The sequence below is a fragment of the Serinus canaria genome, chromosome 5 (assembly GCF_022539315.1).
Source record: "Serinus canaria isolate serCan28SL12 chromosome 5, serCan2020, whole genome shotgun sequence".
NCBI lineage: Eukaryota > Metazoa > Chordata > Aves > Passeriformes > Fringillidae > Serinus > Serinus canaria.
This window is the reverse complement of record NC_066319.1, coordinates 21,829,795-21,849,991: the sequence shown is the minus strand read 5'-3', so window position 1 is coordinate 21,849,991 and position 20,197 is coordinate 21,829,795. Positions and strand designations below refer to the sequence as shown.

The 20,197-nt window shown below is 37.2% G+C and overlaps 1 protein-coding gene across 1 annotated transcript in view; it reads right to left on the bottom strand.

Moving 5' to 3' along the window:
* Nucleotides 1-20,197, bottom strand: part of EXT2 (exostosin glycosyltransferase 2) — a 72,713-nt gene that overhangs the window by 28,686 nt on the left and 23,830 nt on the right. Inside the window, exons 8-9 of the mRNA XM_030240143.2 lie at nucleotides 10,431-10,562; nucleotides 1,418-1,607 (exon numbers count right to left, since the gene is read on the bottom strand). Coding sequence (XP_030096003.1) covers nucleotides 1,418-1,607; nucleotides 10,431-10,562 — 322 coding nt within the window. The remainder of the gene's footprint in view (nucleotides 1-1,417; nucleotides 1,608-10,430; nucleotides 10,563-20,197) is intronic.

Below are 20,197 nucleotides of genomic sequence, written 5' to 3'. Positions count from 1 at the left end.
ACATGGGAACCAGGCTCATATAGAGCTCCTATGGCTATAGTATTTAATCCAGAATGAGAAGAGGTGGATTTAATTGCCCGGCACAATGCTCAGGATTTGGTGATACTGCTGTTCAGACCTTGAAGAAAGTCACCCTAGGGAACAGTAAGCACAGAAAAAAATGAGCAGCATTGGAGAGTCTGTCTAGCACTGGAGAGGATTACTAAAGGCCAAGGCTAGCTAGCTTCCCTTACATGGGGCAAGACCTCCCATTTATTCCATGGTGGTTTCATAATGGAATTCACTAATGTCAGGACATGTGTTTTCAGCTGAGAGCCTGGGGAAAGATTAGGAGCAGCATGGCCTCATGAGGCAGGCAACCTGGGGATGGGAAAGAAGGGAGTTGGTTGGACACAGAGCAGCCCATGGAATGTACAATGACATTGCATAGAAGGAGACAAAAACCCATGGGATAGGGATCATTGGTTTTAAAAGGTAGACAGCAAGCTGTGAGGACTGGGCAGACTGAGACTGATGTCCTGGCACAAGGGGATAGAGTACAGCAGTATGCCAGGCTGACAAAGCACACCTCAGCTACTGAAAACAAAATAATTGAGAGATTTACAGCTCTGAATTCACATTGGAGTAATATACCTTTGAAACCAAATCTCGTTCCAAAAACCTACACATATAAATAACTTGGGAAAATGCCTATGAATGAGTCCACATTTTAAAATAACCACATTTTAAAAAACAATTTAAAAACCATGCAGATGACACCAGACTCACTCACATACTACAGAGATCAGCACAGTATACCATATGTATTAGAAACAGAAATATTTTAAAACAGACACTTAGGTATTATCTTAATGGGGAAGCATTAGCATTTTCACAGGATATTTTAGTGGTATGGAGACTCCATTTTGAGCACCTGATATGTCCCAAATTTTCATTTGATCAATCAGTGAAAATATTCACCTATTTTAGAGCTCCAAGCATTCAAACTACTTTGCTGTTTTGAACCACATTTGCTCTAGAAACAGTCCAGTAGCAGCAGTACATACACTGTTATGAAAGTCTGTCTACAAAGAAGTAAAAGCAAGTATTGACAGATCAAAAATAGGCTTCTCCTTACTACTCCCTCCAAAAACGTTAAGGACAGAAATCCTTCTGTAATATTGTATCTATAATTTTTGATTCAGAAGTTAGCAGCACAACCACTGGTATGCTTTTGTTCTTGTTATCTACTTTGGCTTCTCTTGTTTCACTTTCAAACGCTTTGTCAAAAAAAAATCCAAACCGATTATTTTGAAAGAACCATTAAATACTTCTTGAATATGAATGATGTAGAAGGGAGGTCATTCTGTAACAGGTATCAATAGATATGCTATGCCCAGTTTCACCTTCCTCCACCACCCCTCCCACAGGTTTTTACCTTCTGGTGGATTCTTATTCTGGTTGTTCCAGACTACCAACAATTTGGATAGACTGGGCACTTTAGACACCTCGGTGATAACTCGGAAAAGGCTCTCCACTCGGTCATAGGTCAGAACCACGGCTGTGAAACCTTGGGACTGAGGTGGGATCAGTGGAAGGAAGAGTGGGTTGCTCACACTGCTCCATTTCTGTGGAGGAAAACAAGAAAACAGCAAAGCAATTTGTTTAAGGTAAATTATCACAGTAGGGAGTAACTCATATAGCCAGGCCCTAACCATCAGATTTGTAATTTGCTCAGATCAGGCAATTCTCCAATTCTGACTTTGGCAATTTCTCAAAACCTTTATTCCAATCTCTTTCTTATTTCAATTTTCATTTATGTCTAGCTGTAATATTGAAACCAGATAGAGATTAAGGTAAAAACTAAAGTGGAAGAGGTAGACAGATTTGTGGAGAAGGAAAAGCAAGGTGAATTGAGCCCAGCTAGTATGGTTCAATTCTCATTTACTAATCATTATTTCAAGACATTTATATTTACAGTTAGGACTCAATAAACAAAGAGAAACTTAACCAGCACTACAATTTCAGAGTGAAAAAGTGTTAACAACAACAAAAGCAAAGGAACAAACCCATAAACCTGGCATAAAATGTGCACCCAAGCAAAAAGGGGAAAAGCATGTACAAAGAGGAGCAACGTAGGAGCTTCCACAAAGTTTGGTCAATGGCAGAAAAATCCCACCTATTATATTAAAATAAAATATTTGAAAGGCATGAGATTCAAAGATGAATTTCAGAGTTATCTGCTCCTTGTGAATTTTAACTAGGGCATTCCTTCTGAGACTTTAAAGATCTTACTTCAATACACAGCATAGGGAAGCCAGCCCAGACAGCAAGAGACAAGACAGACAACTACATTCCCACTGAATGTGCCAACCCCCTTTGGAGCTGACAACATGGGGGAGGAAGCAGTGAAGGGACCATTTGACAAGAATGAAAACACCAGCATTTTAGTCTCAAATTTTCCATTCCAACTGACGTTCCAAGCAGGGGTCGGACAGAGAAGCAAAGTGAAAAACCAAACCCTTTGGGACAAGGTGAAAAGGGGAGTTAGGAAAGCAGAAATGGAATGATGCTGTTTTGCAAGGAAGTTTTGAATCATAGCCTGTAAAAACTATGAAGACTTGTTAGAGGTTAGCAACTGCCAGGAGTTTACAGAAATACTGTGAAATTCTCCAGCTAAACTCATACCATAGGCCTGCTTATATCAGGAGTAAAGCAAGTTTTACAGATTCAGATTTACAAGGTCCTATTTGTAGGAAGTAAACTTTGAAATTTTCTGTTTCCCTACTTAGTCTTTGGTTAACTTTATACACCCAACAATCATGTTCCTCGTGTTTAATGATTAGACACCTCTAACTACAATGACTTCAAGGATGAGGAGGATAAAGAACCTATTTACTGAAAGACATCTCAATATTTTGGTAAAGGAGTAAAAAAATATGATGTGAATATGATTTGCTTCTATGAACAAATCAAAACTGAAGAGGGGATAAATAAGTGAGGCAGAAAAGTTAAACACAGCATTGGCACGCTCTTTTGCCCAGGAAGGTCTAAGAGTATGTTCCAAGCAAGGACCTGTCAGCAGGAGTAATATGTTGTAGTAGACTTCCTGAAATAGTTGAAAAGACAGACTGGTCTTCAGCTACACACACTTTATCAGGTCTGGTAAAAGCAGCATTCATCTTAAACTGTTTGTAAGGATCCTAATGGAAAACGCTAAGTTCTAGTTTTTACCCAAGAGGAATAATAGGATAATGTAGAAACAGTACAATATGGAACTTTGGTTCTTGAAAGGGACATGGCTACCTATGAAAGCACACTCAGTAATTCAAAAAATATATATCCAGTACTTCAGCAACTGATATGTGCAGAGAAAAATCTGCTTTCATACCATTACATTTTCTAAAATTAAAGCTTTTGTACATACTTTGCTAGTTCTATAAGATGACTAGTGGCAGATGGGGACAGCCCTCTGATTTTGCTGTAGCTTCAATAATTCCTACAGCAAATCACAATCTAAATGTTACCAGAGCATAATCCACCTCATTAAAGCTTTACTACAGACTTGTTTCCACACAACCCCCACCCCAAGACTGTTATTATCTGAATGACCTTGGTAATGTCAAGCAGCTTCTTAACACAACTCTCAGAAACCTCTTTTCATTAATACATGAAACAGAGGTTTAACATCATAATCAGAGTGCCAAGAAAATATTATGTTTCTGTCCTACAAGAAGAAATAACTGGTAGAGCCATCTGCAGGCAATGTTCTATTTATTACTTATGGGTGAGAATTGCTACCTAGATTGATGGCTCCCACTTGAAGTTTTTCTAGAAACGTTTTTTCTCTGTCCACAGCACTTCCTAACAAACTGCTTGCTATAATATATTTTGAAAAGTATTATTCATTTTTCATAATCTAAGACTATTTTAGGTACTTATAGAAAGAAACACATCATGCATATGTGTGCAAGCACATGCATATGTACCTAAAATGGTCATGAATTTCTCTTATAAACCTAAATTTTAGGTACATTCCTTAAATCCCAACTTCTACTACTTTCAGAAAGGCATGAAAATTCTCCCCTGCTGGTCATAACTTAAGAAAATAAGGTAACTTTAAAGGAGGTTTTGCCTCTGCACCTACTAAAGGATGGTGGAGGCAGGGAAAAGCCTGTAGACACACACTAATGGATGGGAGAACCATGCCTCTCATTTGAGAAAAACATTTCAAAAAGGCAATTAAGCATCTCTCAAGTGCCATTAAGAGCCAACCCCCTGCTGCCTGCCTGAAGAGTGTGTCTACAGTCTGAGACCTATTGACCCCACTTTCTGCAGGAAATCAGGCAAATTCAAGCCTCCATAATTTGCTAAAGTCTTCCAGATTTCTGCTGGGGAAAAGCAAACCATACAGGCAATTAATACAACAGCAACCTAATTAAATCTCCATTATGGCAGCAAAGCATGAAATGGCTAATGACATAGGGATAGGTTCTCCCAGTCACTGCTCAAGCAACCAAGTGATGAAGGCACATTTGCTCTCTTCCCATCTTTATTAACATTCTTGATGGAAATTCACAGGAACTTTCACTCTCAGAGAGGAGAGCAAACAGCAACAGTAGATTGATCATCCATCACCTTTCTTTGACAAAGTGCTGACACTAAGTTATAGATAAGAGAACCCTTCACTATCACACTCCCAGCTAATATCATTAGAAGAGCCAGGATAATTAATCCAAGATTAACAGGTTACTTGCTGTGAATCATTTTTATGGGCAAAAAGGATCAAATTGAAACATCAGTTTCCTAAGAGTAATTTCATGTCACTTAAGTCTCACAGTCTCAGTTGTCCAACCGCTCTTTGCAGTTCATATGAAAATCCAAAGTACTGGAATGTGAGTGACAGTGAGAGCTTGGGAATAGCCTGAAGCTGCAAGAGGGGAGAGGTCAGGAATGGTTCTGTATATGCATAAGGGTTCAGACTGCTGCAGCTGTCCTGTGCATGCTCTCTAGAAGTGTGCATGTTTGATAATGCCTTAGAAACAAGGCACCTTCCTTTATTATAGCTCGATCCAATACTGTCCTTCCTTTTGGTCATCCAAAACAACCTGATGCTACTTTAGGAAAAACAAATACATTAAGGATAATGCATCAAGGGAGCTGAATTCTCATGATGTGGGAGGCTTCAGGCTGCATTTGATGTAGAGTCTTCAGGTTCAACTTAGCAGAGAAGTTGTAACAGACCTTTCTTAGCAGGGTACAGAAGGGAGATGGGAGGAGCTTCACAACATCAATGAACACACACAACTGGACTGAGAAATGGACAATCTTAATATTTAAATTCTATGAAGCCTCAAAGATACTGGTAAAACATCAGAGGTAACAAAGACTTGGTCCTGTCCCAAAACTTCTTAACTGGTTGTTTACCATTGAAAGAGACTTGAAGAAAGGTACAGTACACACATTAGAAACTACATCACAGAATGGTCTTTGGGAAAACAAGGCTGTATAAGATGTTCCATAACAAAGAAGAATCAAGAACTTCCCAGCTATCATTTAGGGGGGAAACTCAGCAACAGCGCTTAAGAAAAATAAAATTTCACTGCTCCCATGAACAAGACAGTGAGCCTTCACACCTATTTTATTTTCAATACCTAGCCTGCTTGTTGTAAACTACCTATTACTGAAACCTCACAGTCTGAACAACAATTCACTGTCTTTTAAAAACACAGAGGTAAGGACAGCAGTGTACTGAACTTAGTAGCTGAGCAGTCCTATACATTTAAACAAAATAGAGATATATCCCCTGCCACTGTGGTTAAGGCTTTTTCAGCTGGATTGTTCTTAAAATCAATCTAACCTCAACATGGTTTCAATTATGAATTACCAGACCAAAAAAAGCCTTGATTTATTCTATTTTTCTCCAATTATTTATGGTAAGTTTCTATTCAATACTTTGAGAAAGTATTTCATCATGCTTCCCATCCTCAAGTGGTCACAGGGCAAACCCAAAGGAATTAACCCTCCCTACTTGCCCAGAGCCAACCAAAGTGCTTACACCCAACAGAATTACAAACAAAGTTGCAGTGGCCATCATTTCATGTTTTAATCTTAAGATTAAAGAAGATCTTAAACCCACCTCACATAAAAAATTAGCCACAAGACAACAGGAACTTCTATATAGTGTAGAATAATCTACTGTGTAAGAAAAGTATCCTAACTCTGGGCAGGTAAATTAAAGAAGCAACTGTTAAAACATGTTTCACACTCATATAAAAATACCAATGTTTACATCTGAATACGTGCGGGATATTCAACCAGTCCATAATACCAACACAAAAAAAAAATAAATCAATAAACTGAAATTTATTTAATATTAAAAAAAAAAAAAACCTAACCTATCTTCTAATATGAGAAATAAAGCAAGATTTTATCTAGTTGATTGAAATCATCACACAAGTAGCTGGAAAATACAGAAGAAACAGAAATCTAATATTGTTCAATGGAAAAAATACCAGATATGCACTGCCCAGAAAAGTGCTAGCTTGTTTTCATTTACAGATAGACAAAAAAGTGTATGCTAATATTTGCTTAATGCTTTAGAGATGACAAATGGTACTAGGAGGGAAGCACATTTATAACAGTAGCATTATCTGTAGACTGAGGACTATAAAATATTACTCAAAGAAGTTAGGAATAGTTTAATTTTTAACAAGTGTCAAGTTCCTAGTAATTGGCAGGACCCACAAAGTATTCTGTAAATTAACATCCTTCTCAGTCTTTGCTAAATGAATGACATTCTGGGCACTAAGACAATTCTGCTATTTTAAATTACACCAAATGATGGTGCTGTTTTCTGCCTCACTGGAAGAAATGAAATCTGGTATGTTTATTGTTCACATACTGATATTCTCAAGTGATTATTAAGCTCTGGTCTGTATCATCCAAGGTCAGAGCTCAAAAGCAGCCCCTGACAAAAAAACCATCTAATGTTTCATAGGTCTACATTATAAACAGGCTTGAAAGAATTTCAACAAAAGCAGCTGAAGAATTCTGAAAAAACCTTACTCATTTTTCAGAAACCCATAAATATTAGTGAGGTATAAGGCAAAGAGGAGAATTTAAGCAATCTACAACGAAGCATAAGTGAGGAAGTAATTTACCTCTATTAGAGCATAACAAAGTACTTAATTGAAGGTAACAGATCACATCTCAAGCCCAAGTCATTATTTCTAATCCAGCCCAAACCAGTAACCATCAAAATGCACACCGTAGAATCACTCATTTTCTGGCTTACTTGGACATAACTGATTGCCTCTGCCTAATGATTAATGGCTGGGCCAAAAAATACAAAAGACATTAAACTCCCATGCCTGCACCAAAAGATTGTCTGAGATATAAAGGGCTCAAGCAGTCCAGCAATGAATTTCAGGCCCCAAAAGTATCATTTGCTCCTCCTCATTAAAAGGAGGAAATACGTCATAATGCACTTTTATTCAAAGCATTATTCCATAACACATTACCATGTTATATGCTACTAGTCTTCCATTTCCTCAATAGGACACTGAATAAGTAGAAAAATAATCGATTTTATTACTTTGTTTTTTGCTTGAGAAAGGCCAACAGTCTTCAGTCAGCCCATAAAAACACATAAAACTGCTTGGATCACTTTTCCTGTGCAATGTACTAAGTATGGAATTAACCGCATATGCATTTATCTTCTGCATACTGTATACTCCCTCCTGGAAAAACACCCTCCTGTACCACTGCTGGATGGACACTCTGGTGAAGATATTCAGACAACAGTTTTACTAATATTTTGAGCCAATATAAGTCAAAGTAAAGCCAAGTAAAGCAGCCTTCAAGCCACCCAGTCCCTCCCTTGCACACACCCCCATTCTTTCTTTTTTCTCTTGCCTGCTAAGTTTTATATAAGGAACATTATTTTGGCTAATTCACCTCAAGTGAAATAGAAACATCAAAAAAAATGTTGCATGTGAGAGAGGAAACTGTGACCCAACTGTAGAAGAGTGCAGGACTGCTTCTTTGGGTATGAATCTAATTCTGGAAGCAAACACATGAAGCTACAATACTTCAACAAAATGCAAATAATGTGCACCTTGGAGAGTTACAAGCCATTCTAATTGTCTAAGTAGAAATAATGGTTATACTGCTTTGTCTAACACATGAAGCAGTTGTAACAATTGAACAGCACAACAATCACTAACCAGGACATTTTACCAAACTTTTTCTGTTACTTCTCAGGATTCTGTGACCTACTAAGCAAAATCAGTCCCTATAAGCACACACAAAAAAACCCCCCACCTTAAACCAAGAAGGCAGGCAGGTAAGAAACCATGGCCAAGAGTTCTTTCTAAGTATCCTTCTCTGCATAATGATCTTGCACAGCAAGCTCTTCTTTCTGTTACACAGCTGAATTTGTCCTAGCAAGTAAATGCACAAATCCCTTAACACCAGTGTTCTCCTGTAAAGATATTCCATAGGCAAATCTGTGCTCTCATTTTCAAAATCTTAGTATTCAGAGCACAGGGATCTCAGCTTTATGAACAGCCTTGTACTGATTAAAGTAATTTCTGGCTAATTTCAGTAAGCCCTTAAAACAGTGATTGCACCTCTGCACCTCTTGTTAACTTGTGCCTACAGCTTCTACACACTCTGCACCTTTGTGCTCCTATGGAAACCAGGTAACAGGAACAAGAGTGTGCAGAAGAGCAGTGCACTTAATCCCTACTGACCACAACACCACATGGAACAACAAGCACAGCTAAAGGAACTGGCTGATGAGCTTGAAGGCAGAATACACATGGCAAGTTCTGGAGGTTAGTTCAGGCCAGTAACAAGAATTTATGACTGTTACTCACAATTTTCACTGTGGCATTAATGTTAACTCACAGGTGCTTATTTTAACAATTAGCTATATCCTAAACCTGAGACTGCAATAATTTTCTTTATAAACTTCAGTCATGAGTTTATTTAGAGCAGAATACACCAATTTTCTTGTAAACAAAAAGGACATTAGTTACTTTGCCTTCTTATCAAAGTTAGAGGATACAGCTGCCATTTTCTGCTACCTCAAATGTACATATTTAGGTCTTTCCAACTATAACGTTTCATCCAGGCTGACTAGAAATTGTAAGAGTGCAAAGAGTGGATATTACACAGGAGCTAGATGAGACACAGGCTCAAGCAGATTATTACTGCCCAACAAGCAGACAACTTTGAGACTCCGACTAGTGCATTTTAAAAAAAAAGCATAGGAGAGAATCCAGGATATGTTTTTAGGTTCCCTTTAAAGACTGAGTAATCCTTAAAGTATTTTCTTCATTTCACTAAGTGCGTTTAAAGGTGCTTGGCTCTGCTACCATAATTGTAAAGGTGTTAAGATATTCTGATTCCCTTCTTGTGGAGTACACACTTGTGCAGATTAATTTGCCTTAAATACTGACCAGGGCCACATTTCCTTCTGAGAAAGGACAACAGGAGATTATCAATGCCTTTGGCTCAGCAGTGGAAACAGAACTTCTGAAACACAGCAATGAGCTTCTAACTCTTCATCAGCAACGGTTCACATTCCATGGGTCTAAAGAGTTTCAAGTAAAACCCACTTTATTCCTACCCAGTACTCCTACCCAGCTTTCTTTCTCTAAACTATCATAAAGCAAGACAGTTAACAAGTTTGGTTTTATTAGTCAAACAAAACTATTTTTTATATTTTGACACAGAGAAAATTAACTGATTATGAGTGAAAATCATCTACAGCCTTTTATATAGTAAAAAATCAGAACCAGCTGCTTGGTGCAGGAGGTTAATTAATACTGCACTGTTTTTTCTTAACAGAAGTGAGTTCAACCAGTGAAACTTTAAATTAAACCAAGAACAGGCAAAAAAAAATCCAGTAAAACTTTGATCATCAATTTCTGTATTAGAGAAATTGTTAAGAAATAACATAGAGAAAATTGTAGGCATAAGAATAATTAGCTATTTCAACAGATTTATATGAAAGATCCCTGCAGATTTTTTGAGATCTTCAGCATTTCCACTATTTTCTCTGCATCAGACAGACTTTGTCCAAATACATACAGTGCTCCAAACCCTCTCTGAATTAAACAGAAAAGTGTGTGTTTGCATGTGCATCAAGGAAAAATGAATAAATAAATATATATACAAACAAGGAAGCAATTTAATGTGTCCAATAGCAAAAGTTTAAAGTTCTCATCTTTGTGCCACGACATAAAATGAACTGCTAGTTATTTTGCCAGTTGTCATAAAATATATTAGCTTCATCTGTGCAAGTTACCAGCACAACACATATACACACAAACTCAGACACAGAATTATTACCAAGTTTCATAGCACATACCCTCTATACAAGGAAAAAAAAAACCAAAACCACAATTTGTTTTACAAGTAAATCAAACGAATTGACTTACCACAGCTGGGGGATCATTCCATTCTTCATAAGAAATGGCAGCATATGGGTAAATTCTATCATTGATAATCTGAAGAGTAGCAAGAGCAATTGCTTTCATCGATCGAAAATATGCTTCCCAGAACCACCTTGCCTGTCAAGAGAATAAAATTCACTTTCACATTGCACAGATCCAGTGCTTAATAATCACTTTTGGCTTGCCATGCACAATCTGTTCCATGCAGTCTACGTGTCAGGTGGAAATTAAATTAGGAGGCATGTTTATTGTAGATAGAGTATTTCCATAATGCCTGAAGGCTTCAAACTCAACTCCACCCCTTAAAAGGACTCACAGCCAATAAAAAAAAGCAGCAGCATTATTTTGCAAGTGATCAAACAGAATAAAAATATTTGAAGGAATCAAGTACTTTCACACTTAGATCATATGTTTTCATCCTGAAAAATGTCAAAAGCAGTTTGACCATAGAACAAAATAGATTACTGTTATACTCCATTTTCTCTAAGGCAAAGGAATCCACAGTGCAGTTAAATAGTCAAATAAAAGCATTCTGCCTGAAAGGCAGAACTTTAAAGTCACTTTTTAACATCAATATTAGAGACACTTGACCAGATAGAGAATTTCAGTATTCAAAATCCTATTAGACTAGTAGCTTCCAAGAAACCTAATATTATTTATACAAGTAAATGATTATGATTTTACATAGAAATATACATGTACATGCCAATTTATTACAATCGTAAATCCAAGCTAATTTCTAGCACAGTGTAAAACTGCTGAAAGGAAGCATGAGATTGTTATACACAGGTGCTCTGAATTTCACAGATGAGTTGTTCCAAAATTAAGGTCCCATACAAGTTTTCACCTCATCCCAGTTTCTGTATGACAGAAATTACAGAAGAAAAGCAGGGGTTTGGAAATAAAAATGCTGACTTATCTGACTCTGTTAACAGATATAAACATACTTTTTCAATCCCTAGAACTATAAAATGATTCTGTAGGTCCCTATCCAACCCAGAAGGAAATATGCTTAACCAAACCATGCAGTTCAAGAGTTCTGGCCCAAAAGATATGATTTTTTTTTTCAACCTTACTTTTCTTCAGGAAAATGCACACTGAACTCACCAGAAATTAATTTCTTTTGCAATCTCCCTATGGTTAATTACCAGCTATAAGAGTACATGTTTGCTTCTAGAAGGTAGAGCAATTAAACCAAATACATTTTTTCTTTAATTGGAATCTTTAGAAGTTTTCAGAGTCAGGACACAGCTGAAGATAATACACAAATTTGGGCAAGTGCTATTTTACTCTTGCTACAGATTTCTTAAATAGCAAAAAAGGCTCTAGAGACAGTTTAACTAAAATGCTATGAAAATACTAAATAATATTATTTACCTTATTTAGTTACTGTATTATTTGCCTTATTTAATTACTGAAGGAATACCATATTTCTGGAGGTACAGATCTTAGGATGAACCAAAAATAACCTTTGTTTATCTGTTTTTAACAAATGCCAACAGATCTCACTCTGAAGGTCAGTACTTTTTAAGAGAAGACACACTGTGATTCCTGCATTTACACTTCCTTTTGGATATTCCTAGACCAAATAACAGTACAGAGGAAAGATTATAAGCACAAACTTGCACAAATTAATGTTTATGCTACCCTGTACTTTACTCCGAGTGTAAGCCATAGGGTTTAGAACTACAGACTTGTTGCTGAAACACCAGCCCTAAAACTCTACTTTGTGAGTAAAAAAAAATAAAATCTGTACAACAGATTCTACAGAATATTTCTTCAAATATTTAAGATGAAAAAAATCCATGTTACAATTTAAAAAACAAACTAGGAAAGAGATTATTGCTCTCTGAAGTACTACATTTACTGTGCCAACAGCTGTAACTGTGACTATTTCAGGCTATTTCAAAACTTAACTGCAGAGTGTTGGGTATGTCCCAAATGACTCTACTCTGGAGCTTGTCATCTAGAGAGAGTGCAAAGCAACTTCAGTTTAGAATGGAATCACTTCCCTCTCCTTATTTCTCTTCCTGATAGGACTTAACAGCTGGATAACAGGCTGATTACCAGGAACATGGAACAAAATTACTACCACATTCAAGTGTAAAAGCAGAAGAATTACATAAAAGGGTAAAAATAAGTAAAAGGACAATAAAGCAAACACCACGTGCTAAGCAAAATCATTAGTATTTCTTTCCCCATGTCCTATCCCTTAAGAAAAATATATTATCAAAACAGCAAACTATCTAAAAAGAAAACCAGAAGCAGATTAAGAATTAAAATGGACCACACCAGCTAACTTCTCTGTTCAAGTATGCTAAACAAAAAGGAATCCAAATTTTATTTTCATGATAGACAACAGTTTAGAACAATTGCTGTAAGCAGCACTAAGTAGGAAGGAGAAACTATTTTATGTAGCCTTTTAACATACAAATCTATATGCAATTAAGTAACTATTAAAAGTGTGAAACACAGGATTATGTATTCCATTGTCATTAAATGATAACATTCCTATAATGTTCTAAGACTGTTTATTAATACTGTAATATCTACTTTTATCTAGCTTCATAAAAATCAAAGATGGTTTTCTTCCTTCAGCAAAACTAGGATGGATCTGATCTAGCTTCTCTTTGCTTAAAGAACGCTTGTAACATCAGGGAAGATTACACCTTTATACCAGAAGCAAATCTGAAGAAGAGGGCAGGGGGAATTTATGTTTTATAGACTAATATTTATGTAATTAATTTTTTGTAAAGAGCCATAAAATGTTCCCACAGTTGGTTGTAATATTTTTGGAGCTGTGTTTCTTTAAGGCAGAACTCAAAACCTTCTAAGGGGATTTGAAGTCCCCAAACAGATGTTTCAGGGTCTCATTACTTCCTCCCCACCTTGTTTGCTTTTATAAAGCAGAACTGATTAACATGGCTTGCTAGTGTCTGCTGCTCCACATGCTGAGTTGCTAAATATTTTGGGAAAGTTTTCTATTGGGAAGATGTATGTTGATACCATTTGAAATCTATTTTCTACTCTGCTTGGTGAGTTTGAAAAGCTTATGTTGGAATGTAAGAAACAGAGAGGATAGAAATCCCATGAACACATTTGTGATACAGGAGAGAGTAACAGCAACAAAAGAAAAAGGTTTCTGTTCCAGACTGTTATGCCAACTTTCTTATTATTCTTACACAGCTTTAATGAGATCTCTATTCCTCTTTTCTGTACATATGAATCCAGGAAACTCAAGAGTAACTTTAATACACTAAGCAATATTTTTAAGGTATGGTAATTGCAATGCACTAATTAGAGCTACCTGAATGCTCTTCAGGATCTTGAAATAAACAATCCGTAAGTCCAGACCTTGGCTTTCCCATAGAATTGATTATACACAGACTACAACTATGATGAAGTCAGACTCCTCCTTTTAATTTGAACTGAAATTAGCTTCTAGTACTCTAGAAGCCTGCTTGATGAGGTTTCCAGATTTTTCTAAGGAAACACACTATGTAGACCACAGACTTGTAGAGAAAGCTAACTTTGTATACACCTAAATATTGCTTAGGCCATGGGCAACCTACATGGTTAACAGAGATCAAATATCTACTTTGTACTTTGTTTGCCATGACAACACAGATCAATGTACATTAACCTGTATGGTTTACAAGGAATTGAAAACTGAAAGAAGAAATCCAATTTCTCTTCTCCTTCTAAATTTCTGGCTAAATAGAAAATCTAGGATAGATCCAAAATGAAAGACAGAAAAGCATTACTTTTGAAAACAATTTTACCAATGCTTTGAAGAGTCAAATCGAGCATACTGTATGACTTGACTGACAATGAGAAATACATTAAATTATTGGGTTGCCCAATGGGTTGGAAGTGACTGGAAGTTCTCATTACACAATAGATTGCCCATGAAATTAGTTCAAGTGAATTCGATTTCTGCAGTAAATTTAACAAAGCCATGACAACTTCATTATGGAAGCCAAAGACTGAAGGAATTGGAGACCAAATTCTCTCCTCTCACCAAGCAGTGAGTGCTGCAGACTAAGCTGGGCAGACAAACATGGGCATGCCGCTAAGTAATCCTAAGTTGTTGCCCTTCCTTTCTTCCTGCCTCCTGCCCCATTTTCAACTGCTGCATCGTCATTAGATCAGCCATGGAAACCCATCACTTTCTGTGAAAGCCAAAATTTCTTAACATAATGCAGTGTTATCAATTTATCTCAACTAATACACATGCACACCTTGAGAAAGACTAGCAACATCTGCAAGACAGATGTTCCTTAAACCAAGCACCCAACCCAAAAGTTCAATTCCACTTGTTTTCAGTTCCAGGATTTAGTTCAGTTGGACTATGAAGAAACTAAACTGACAATATTCAGTACATACCAGCACAGGAAAGAGCTTGGGAAGGGAGCATTTGCACTAATTTTCATTCCAGACAACAGGCAGCAGCATGCAACAACAGGGCAGCCTACTCATAGAAACTAACATTTATTTAGGTAAGGTGTTATTTTCCTTAGAAATAAACACACTTGGGGGGTTAGCATCTCTTTATAAGCTCTTTACAAGCCAACATAGCATCAGGTTACAGAGTCCATTCATATAATGTTTGTAAGTTCTAGTGTTAATGCCATTAATGGTGCTCCGCTGTGGAGTGCAAGACAGATCAATGTAAATCTTTCGATTGGTTTGTGACATAAAAATCCACTGGGCATAAGGTAAGGAAAGGACTACCTTCTTTAACATTTAGATCAAGGGGAAAACAGTCCATGAAAGGAACTTTCTAGCTTTCTGTCGTTTCACAGCCCATGATTTGGTGGGAGTTCATAAAAGTAGCAAGAGGGGAAAAAAATTCGCAAAAGAGTAGTAAAATTTAACTGCCCATAAACCACCACTTTTCTCAACTTTTAGGTCAGGCGCCATGATGCTGTGAGATTCTGCCCCACTGCAGCAGTTCAGTGTTTCCAAAATGCCTTGAAAGGGTTTACAAGGCCTTGAAATACAACCATTTTCACACCACCTATGGTGACTCTACTTAAATGCTCTCCTTTCTTAATGGCTCTTGGTGTTCCTGGTTTTTATTCCCAGCTGGATTAGAGAAGTCTATGCAAGCAAAAGAGTGTGGCCTACCTGCTGCAACAGCACAGGCTTGGAAACTTGGAGATCTTTCTTTTAATCCTGGTTCTGTTACTTATTTACAGATAAAAGTTCGGCATTTACTAGATTTCTTGCTTCTACTTCAGCCTCTCAGCATGTGTAATATTGACCTCAAAGAGATGTTGTGAGACTTAACCATTCTAAACCTTTCAAATTTTGGGATGAATAGAAGAATAGGGGAAAAAACCCCAATAATGTTATCTTCTCTTTTTATTTGTAAATAGGAACTTAAAACTAATAAAATATTTAACTAAGTAACTGAAGTAAATTACTGCAGTAACCCTTTGCTAAAATGCGTATTTTCAACAGAGATACAACAGATATTACAGTAAATATCTACAGCTCAGCTGCAAATCTGACAGCTCTAGACATGGAAGTGCATTCATGAAGGCCTGCTAAAGTTTAATGCCATACTGTAATATAATCAAACCTTTTTCTAAGTTACTGAGACACAGCACATTATTTCCCATTGAGTAAACTACTCAGGTTGGTCCCAGGCAACCTCCTCTTCCCCAAGCTATTGCCATTGGGCAGTAGGATTAAATGAGCTACTGAGGTTCAAGATAAATTGAATTTTTGTATGTTTGCTCTATACTCAGGATGCATATGAATATAGCTGATGTTATATAACAGGCAGATAGCAAACCTGAGCCCTCAAGTGCCCTACTGACCTCCCTTACAAAAGGGGACTGAAGAGAAGGTAAAGTTACTCTTTCGGAGCAATATGCACTTTAGAAAAAGTTTCCCAAGAAATATTTTGGACTGAGGAACTTATAACCCCAAGTTCCCACATTTTTCTGCTTATAAATCGTAATCTGCACCCTCTTTCTGTACTGTTTTATTGTTCCTACATCTGGTTCCCTGTTCCAACAGCTTCCTTGCTGATCACACATACTACTTTTAGCATGCAGTTCTCCAGCAAAGATGATACCAGCTCGTATCAGCTAAAACCATTGATATGTTTAGGGTTTATGTTTATGAAAACCTCAGAAGACTTTATTCTATTAAGAAATAAACAGTATTTTGTTGTTTCTAGAAAATTGTAAGATTTTGGGATTTAAAAAAATATGCTTGATTGGTTTAGGACCCTTGGTGATATCACTCAATCACATTCAATCTAAGGCTGGTTGGCTCATTCTCTCTGTAATCAGTGCAGGAAAAAATAGGGTTATTCAGACAGAAATTTAGACCTCTGGTTACTTAAAATAACTTCTAATAAATCCATTCATCTCTTAGTAATGGATCATGAGAGGATAAAATGAGTGACTAGCTGTAAGCCATGGTCCTTCTTCCCCTTAAAGATCTGTTTTCAATAGGGACCTGAAGTAGTCTCATTTTTCCCAGAGAGGCAAGAAATGCAAATCTAGGTTACATTTTTCAAAAACAACTCTCAGTCCAGAAAAACAGTAAGAGAGCTATACTCTGAAAAGTTATCTTTCTTTTGGGGTGCCAGCACAATTACATGAAACTGGAGGTTAGCTCTTTAGAAATTGCAAGTAAAAATTAGTTTCTTCTCCTCATACATGGATTATGTAGGAATTTTGAAAGCTAATCCATTAAATCAATTAAATACTGGTAAAATCATGCTAAATTGCCTGAAACTGAAAAGTTTTCTGATTTTCATGTTTCTACAAAATATCAGATTAAAAGCATCTTTTAAATTCAACCTAAACTGGCTGTGTTGCATCTGTTTCTCACTGCAGACCTATCCAAGAAAAAGCAGCAGTGCAGACAGTATATAAAGAGTGCTCAGAGTAACAGCATGTCACCTCTAAAGCTAAAAATGGAGATAAGCAAGGAATTGAAGTTTTGGAGGCCCATGCTCACTTCAGATAAAGATTAATCCATAATTCAGCACCGGGGTTATCTGAATCTCAAACCAGAGGTTCCTCTGCAAGGGAAGAAAGAGGCATGAGCAGCAGAACTATGCAGGTCACACACTGTTTCCAGTTAACTAAGGTTTGCTCCTAATGTAATCTGACATCATTATTTTAATATTATTTCTGAACTTTCATTCCATGTTACTGAATTACACACAATTCTCAAGTAAAGCCCTCAGAGTACTCAATTAATCTATTTAACTTATACAAATTATATGAGTGGCCTATAGAGGAATATTCCTTAATTACAAGACACTTCAGCAGTACAAGCAAACAAACCAATAATTTGTATCATTACAGTTAAATATTTTAAGAAAGTGATTCTAGACAGACATTTCATGGTGCTGGTTTTTATTGTAATTCAGCTTCAAAAACAATGTCTTCAAAAGTGAAGCAGTACGTGGATTTAATTCTTTGGCTCAATTTTCTCAGCTGCAGTAATTTCAGCTATGAAACAAGTACATTTGCCTCCTTCAGATACAACAGAGAGTGAAAACTGAATCTTTTCATTATCCAAATTTCTTTTTTTTCCTTTTTCTTTTTGAAGCTGCCAATTCATAAGAGGACAGAGGTCAGAGTTCGAAATGCTAATCTTACCCTTCAGATAGCAGCCACTTGGGAATAACTCACTTCTACTCACTCTCGGTTTTATTGCTGGAGACTACTTGCTGACTCTTAGAAGAGTTAAAAGAAAATGTTAGTGCAAGCTCAGATATTAAAACTAAGCTTCTTGCACTGCAGCCTTCCTCAGATTCTCCTCTTTGGTGCTTTGAAAAGAATCACATCAATTGTAGTAATCCATACATACAACATACACTGTGCATATACGAGAATGGCTCTTCAAAGCTTATCTGTTAAAATTAACATTTTCTCTCTTGCTTCCACACTTTCACGTAACTTTGGGAGTTTGAGGGTTTTTTGGATTTGTTTTAGGGGTGGTCGGTTTTGGAGGCTTTCTTGCTTTGGTGTTTCTAAGGTTTTCATCTTCTCATGAAGAGCCACCTTCTGCTTAAATACGTGACACAAAAGGTATTGTCAATAAAAGTTTTCATTCTCTCTCATTAAATGGCAACTTTTTATATAGTTTTGAAATCCTGCATTACCTTTACCCTTAAAATACAGATTTCCACTATTCCTTGTCCTAGTAATAGCAACTTAATTCTAAAAATAGCAAGAACACTAGACTTGAATAGATAAAAATATCACTTAGCACTGGTGCTCTCCCCTCCCTCCATATATTTTTGCACCTCAGAGCTGCTTCTTTGATTAATGAGTACGTCAATTTAGCAACTCTGTTGCAGAAGGCAACATTGTACCAGCCAGGAAACCTGACTTACTGTCCTGGCACCCTACAAATCCAGGGTCAAAATACTTTTCAGTTATGGAGCCAAGAAACAGATACCAGCACTATGAGCAGCAAGGAACCCACCCCATTCTCAGCTGTGGCTGGGAATACTGTTACAAACTATGGAGAAAGAGCCAGCAAAGAAAGCAGCAGGACGAGAAGAAAAAACAACAAAACCAAAAAAAAAAACCCAACACCCCACAACCAAACAAAACCCCAAAGTTTCACGCAGCATTTACAGCTTTAAAAACATGTGATATAAAAAAATGACTACAATTTCTGAATTCTCTTTGCTCCCAAAGACCTTTCAGTTTGTCTTCCTATTTACAATGCAAATGGCATGCTTTGACACCACAGAAATAACACAGCTGAAAAAGAGAAATAGATACTATTCTAGCTTCCAGATAACCCATTATATCTACATAGTCATGAATAATGATGTAAAGACACAAAAAATAGCCTACTCTCTTCCCTACAGTTTCCAGGAGTGTGCATGGCTCTTAATTACTCCAGTTTCACCAGGCCATTACTGTAAAGGAAGTGGCAGGCACACCTAACCTGGGGAGTAGTCAAAAATACTTGAACCTGTATCATCCTTATCATGGCGTTTGTTCTCAACATTCTCAACATAAAACCAGACCTACAGTGAGCTAGAATTGTGCTATCACTGATTCAACAGCACTCAGGAAAATATCAAAAAACAAATATAAATGTATGTAATTGCAGGGAACATTCAACTACTGCATGCCCAGAAGTTGGGGGGTGGGAAGATGTTTTATCCACATTTCTTGACAAGTGATGGACAGCTCCTGAAACTGAAAGCAATAGGTTTCTAGTCCTAGGGGTATTGCCTTCAAATATGTCTATGTTCTCAGGGTAGATCAGTTTTCCCTGCTGCAGGCATCCTGCTGAGAGGTGAGGTCCCAAGCAAAACACAGGAATCTGACTGCAAGTCTTTGAGGTGGCAGGAGCCAAGGGAGGTTCAAAGACAAGGCTGGCTGGTGGGCAGCACCTCTGAGTACTGCTGAGGTTAGAGGTTAGTAAAGCAGGAGCCACTGGCCAATAAAACAGTGTTTGGAAAGCCCACCCTATAGATAAATTGGGGATCTGTTTACACCTTTCCCAGCTTTCTGAGTTACACACACTGATGCTTCCCACTGTGATCTTGTCCTGTGTCCACCAGCATCTCCCTTCCCTGGCAGCTGCCCTGCTCTCTGCTGGTTGGCTTTATAGCATAGCTAAAGGATGCTTGGAAACTTTTAATCAGCATCCAGCATCAAAAATAAATAAATAAAAGCACAACTGCTTTTATTTGTGTCAACTGCTGCAATAAGATCTGGCTTGTTTGAGATTTCCCATGACTGCTGTAC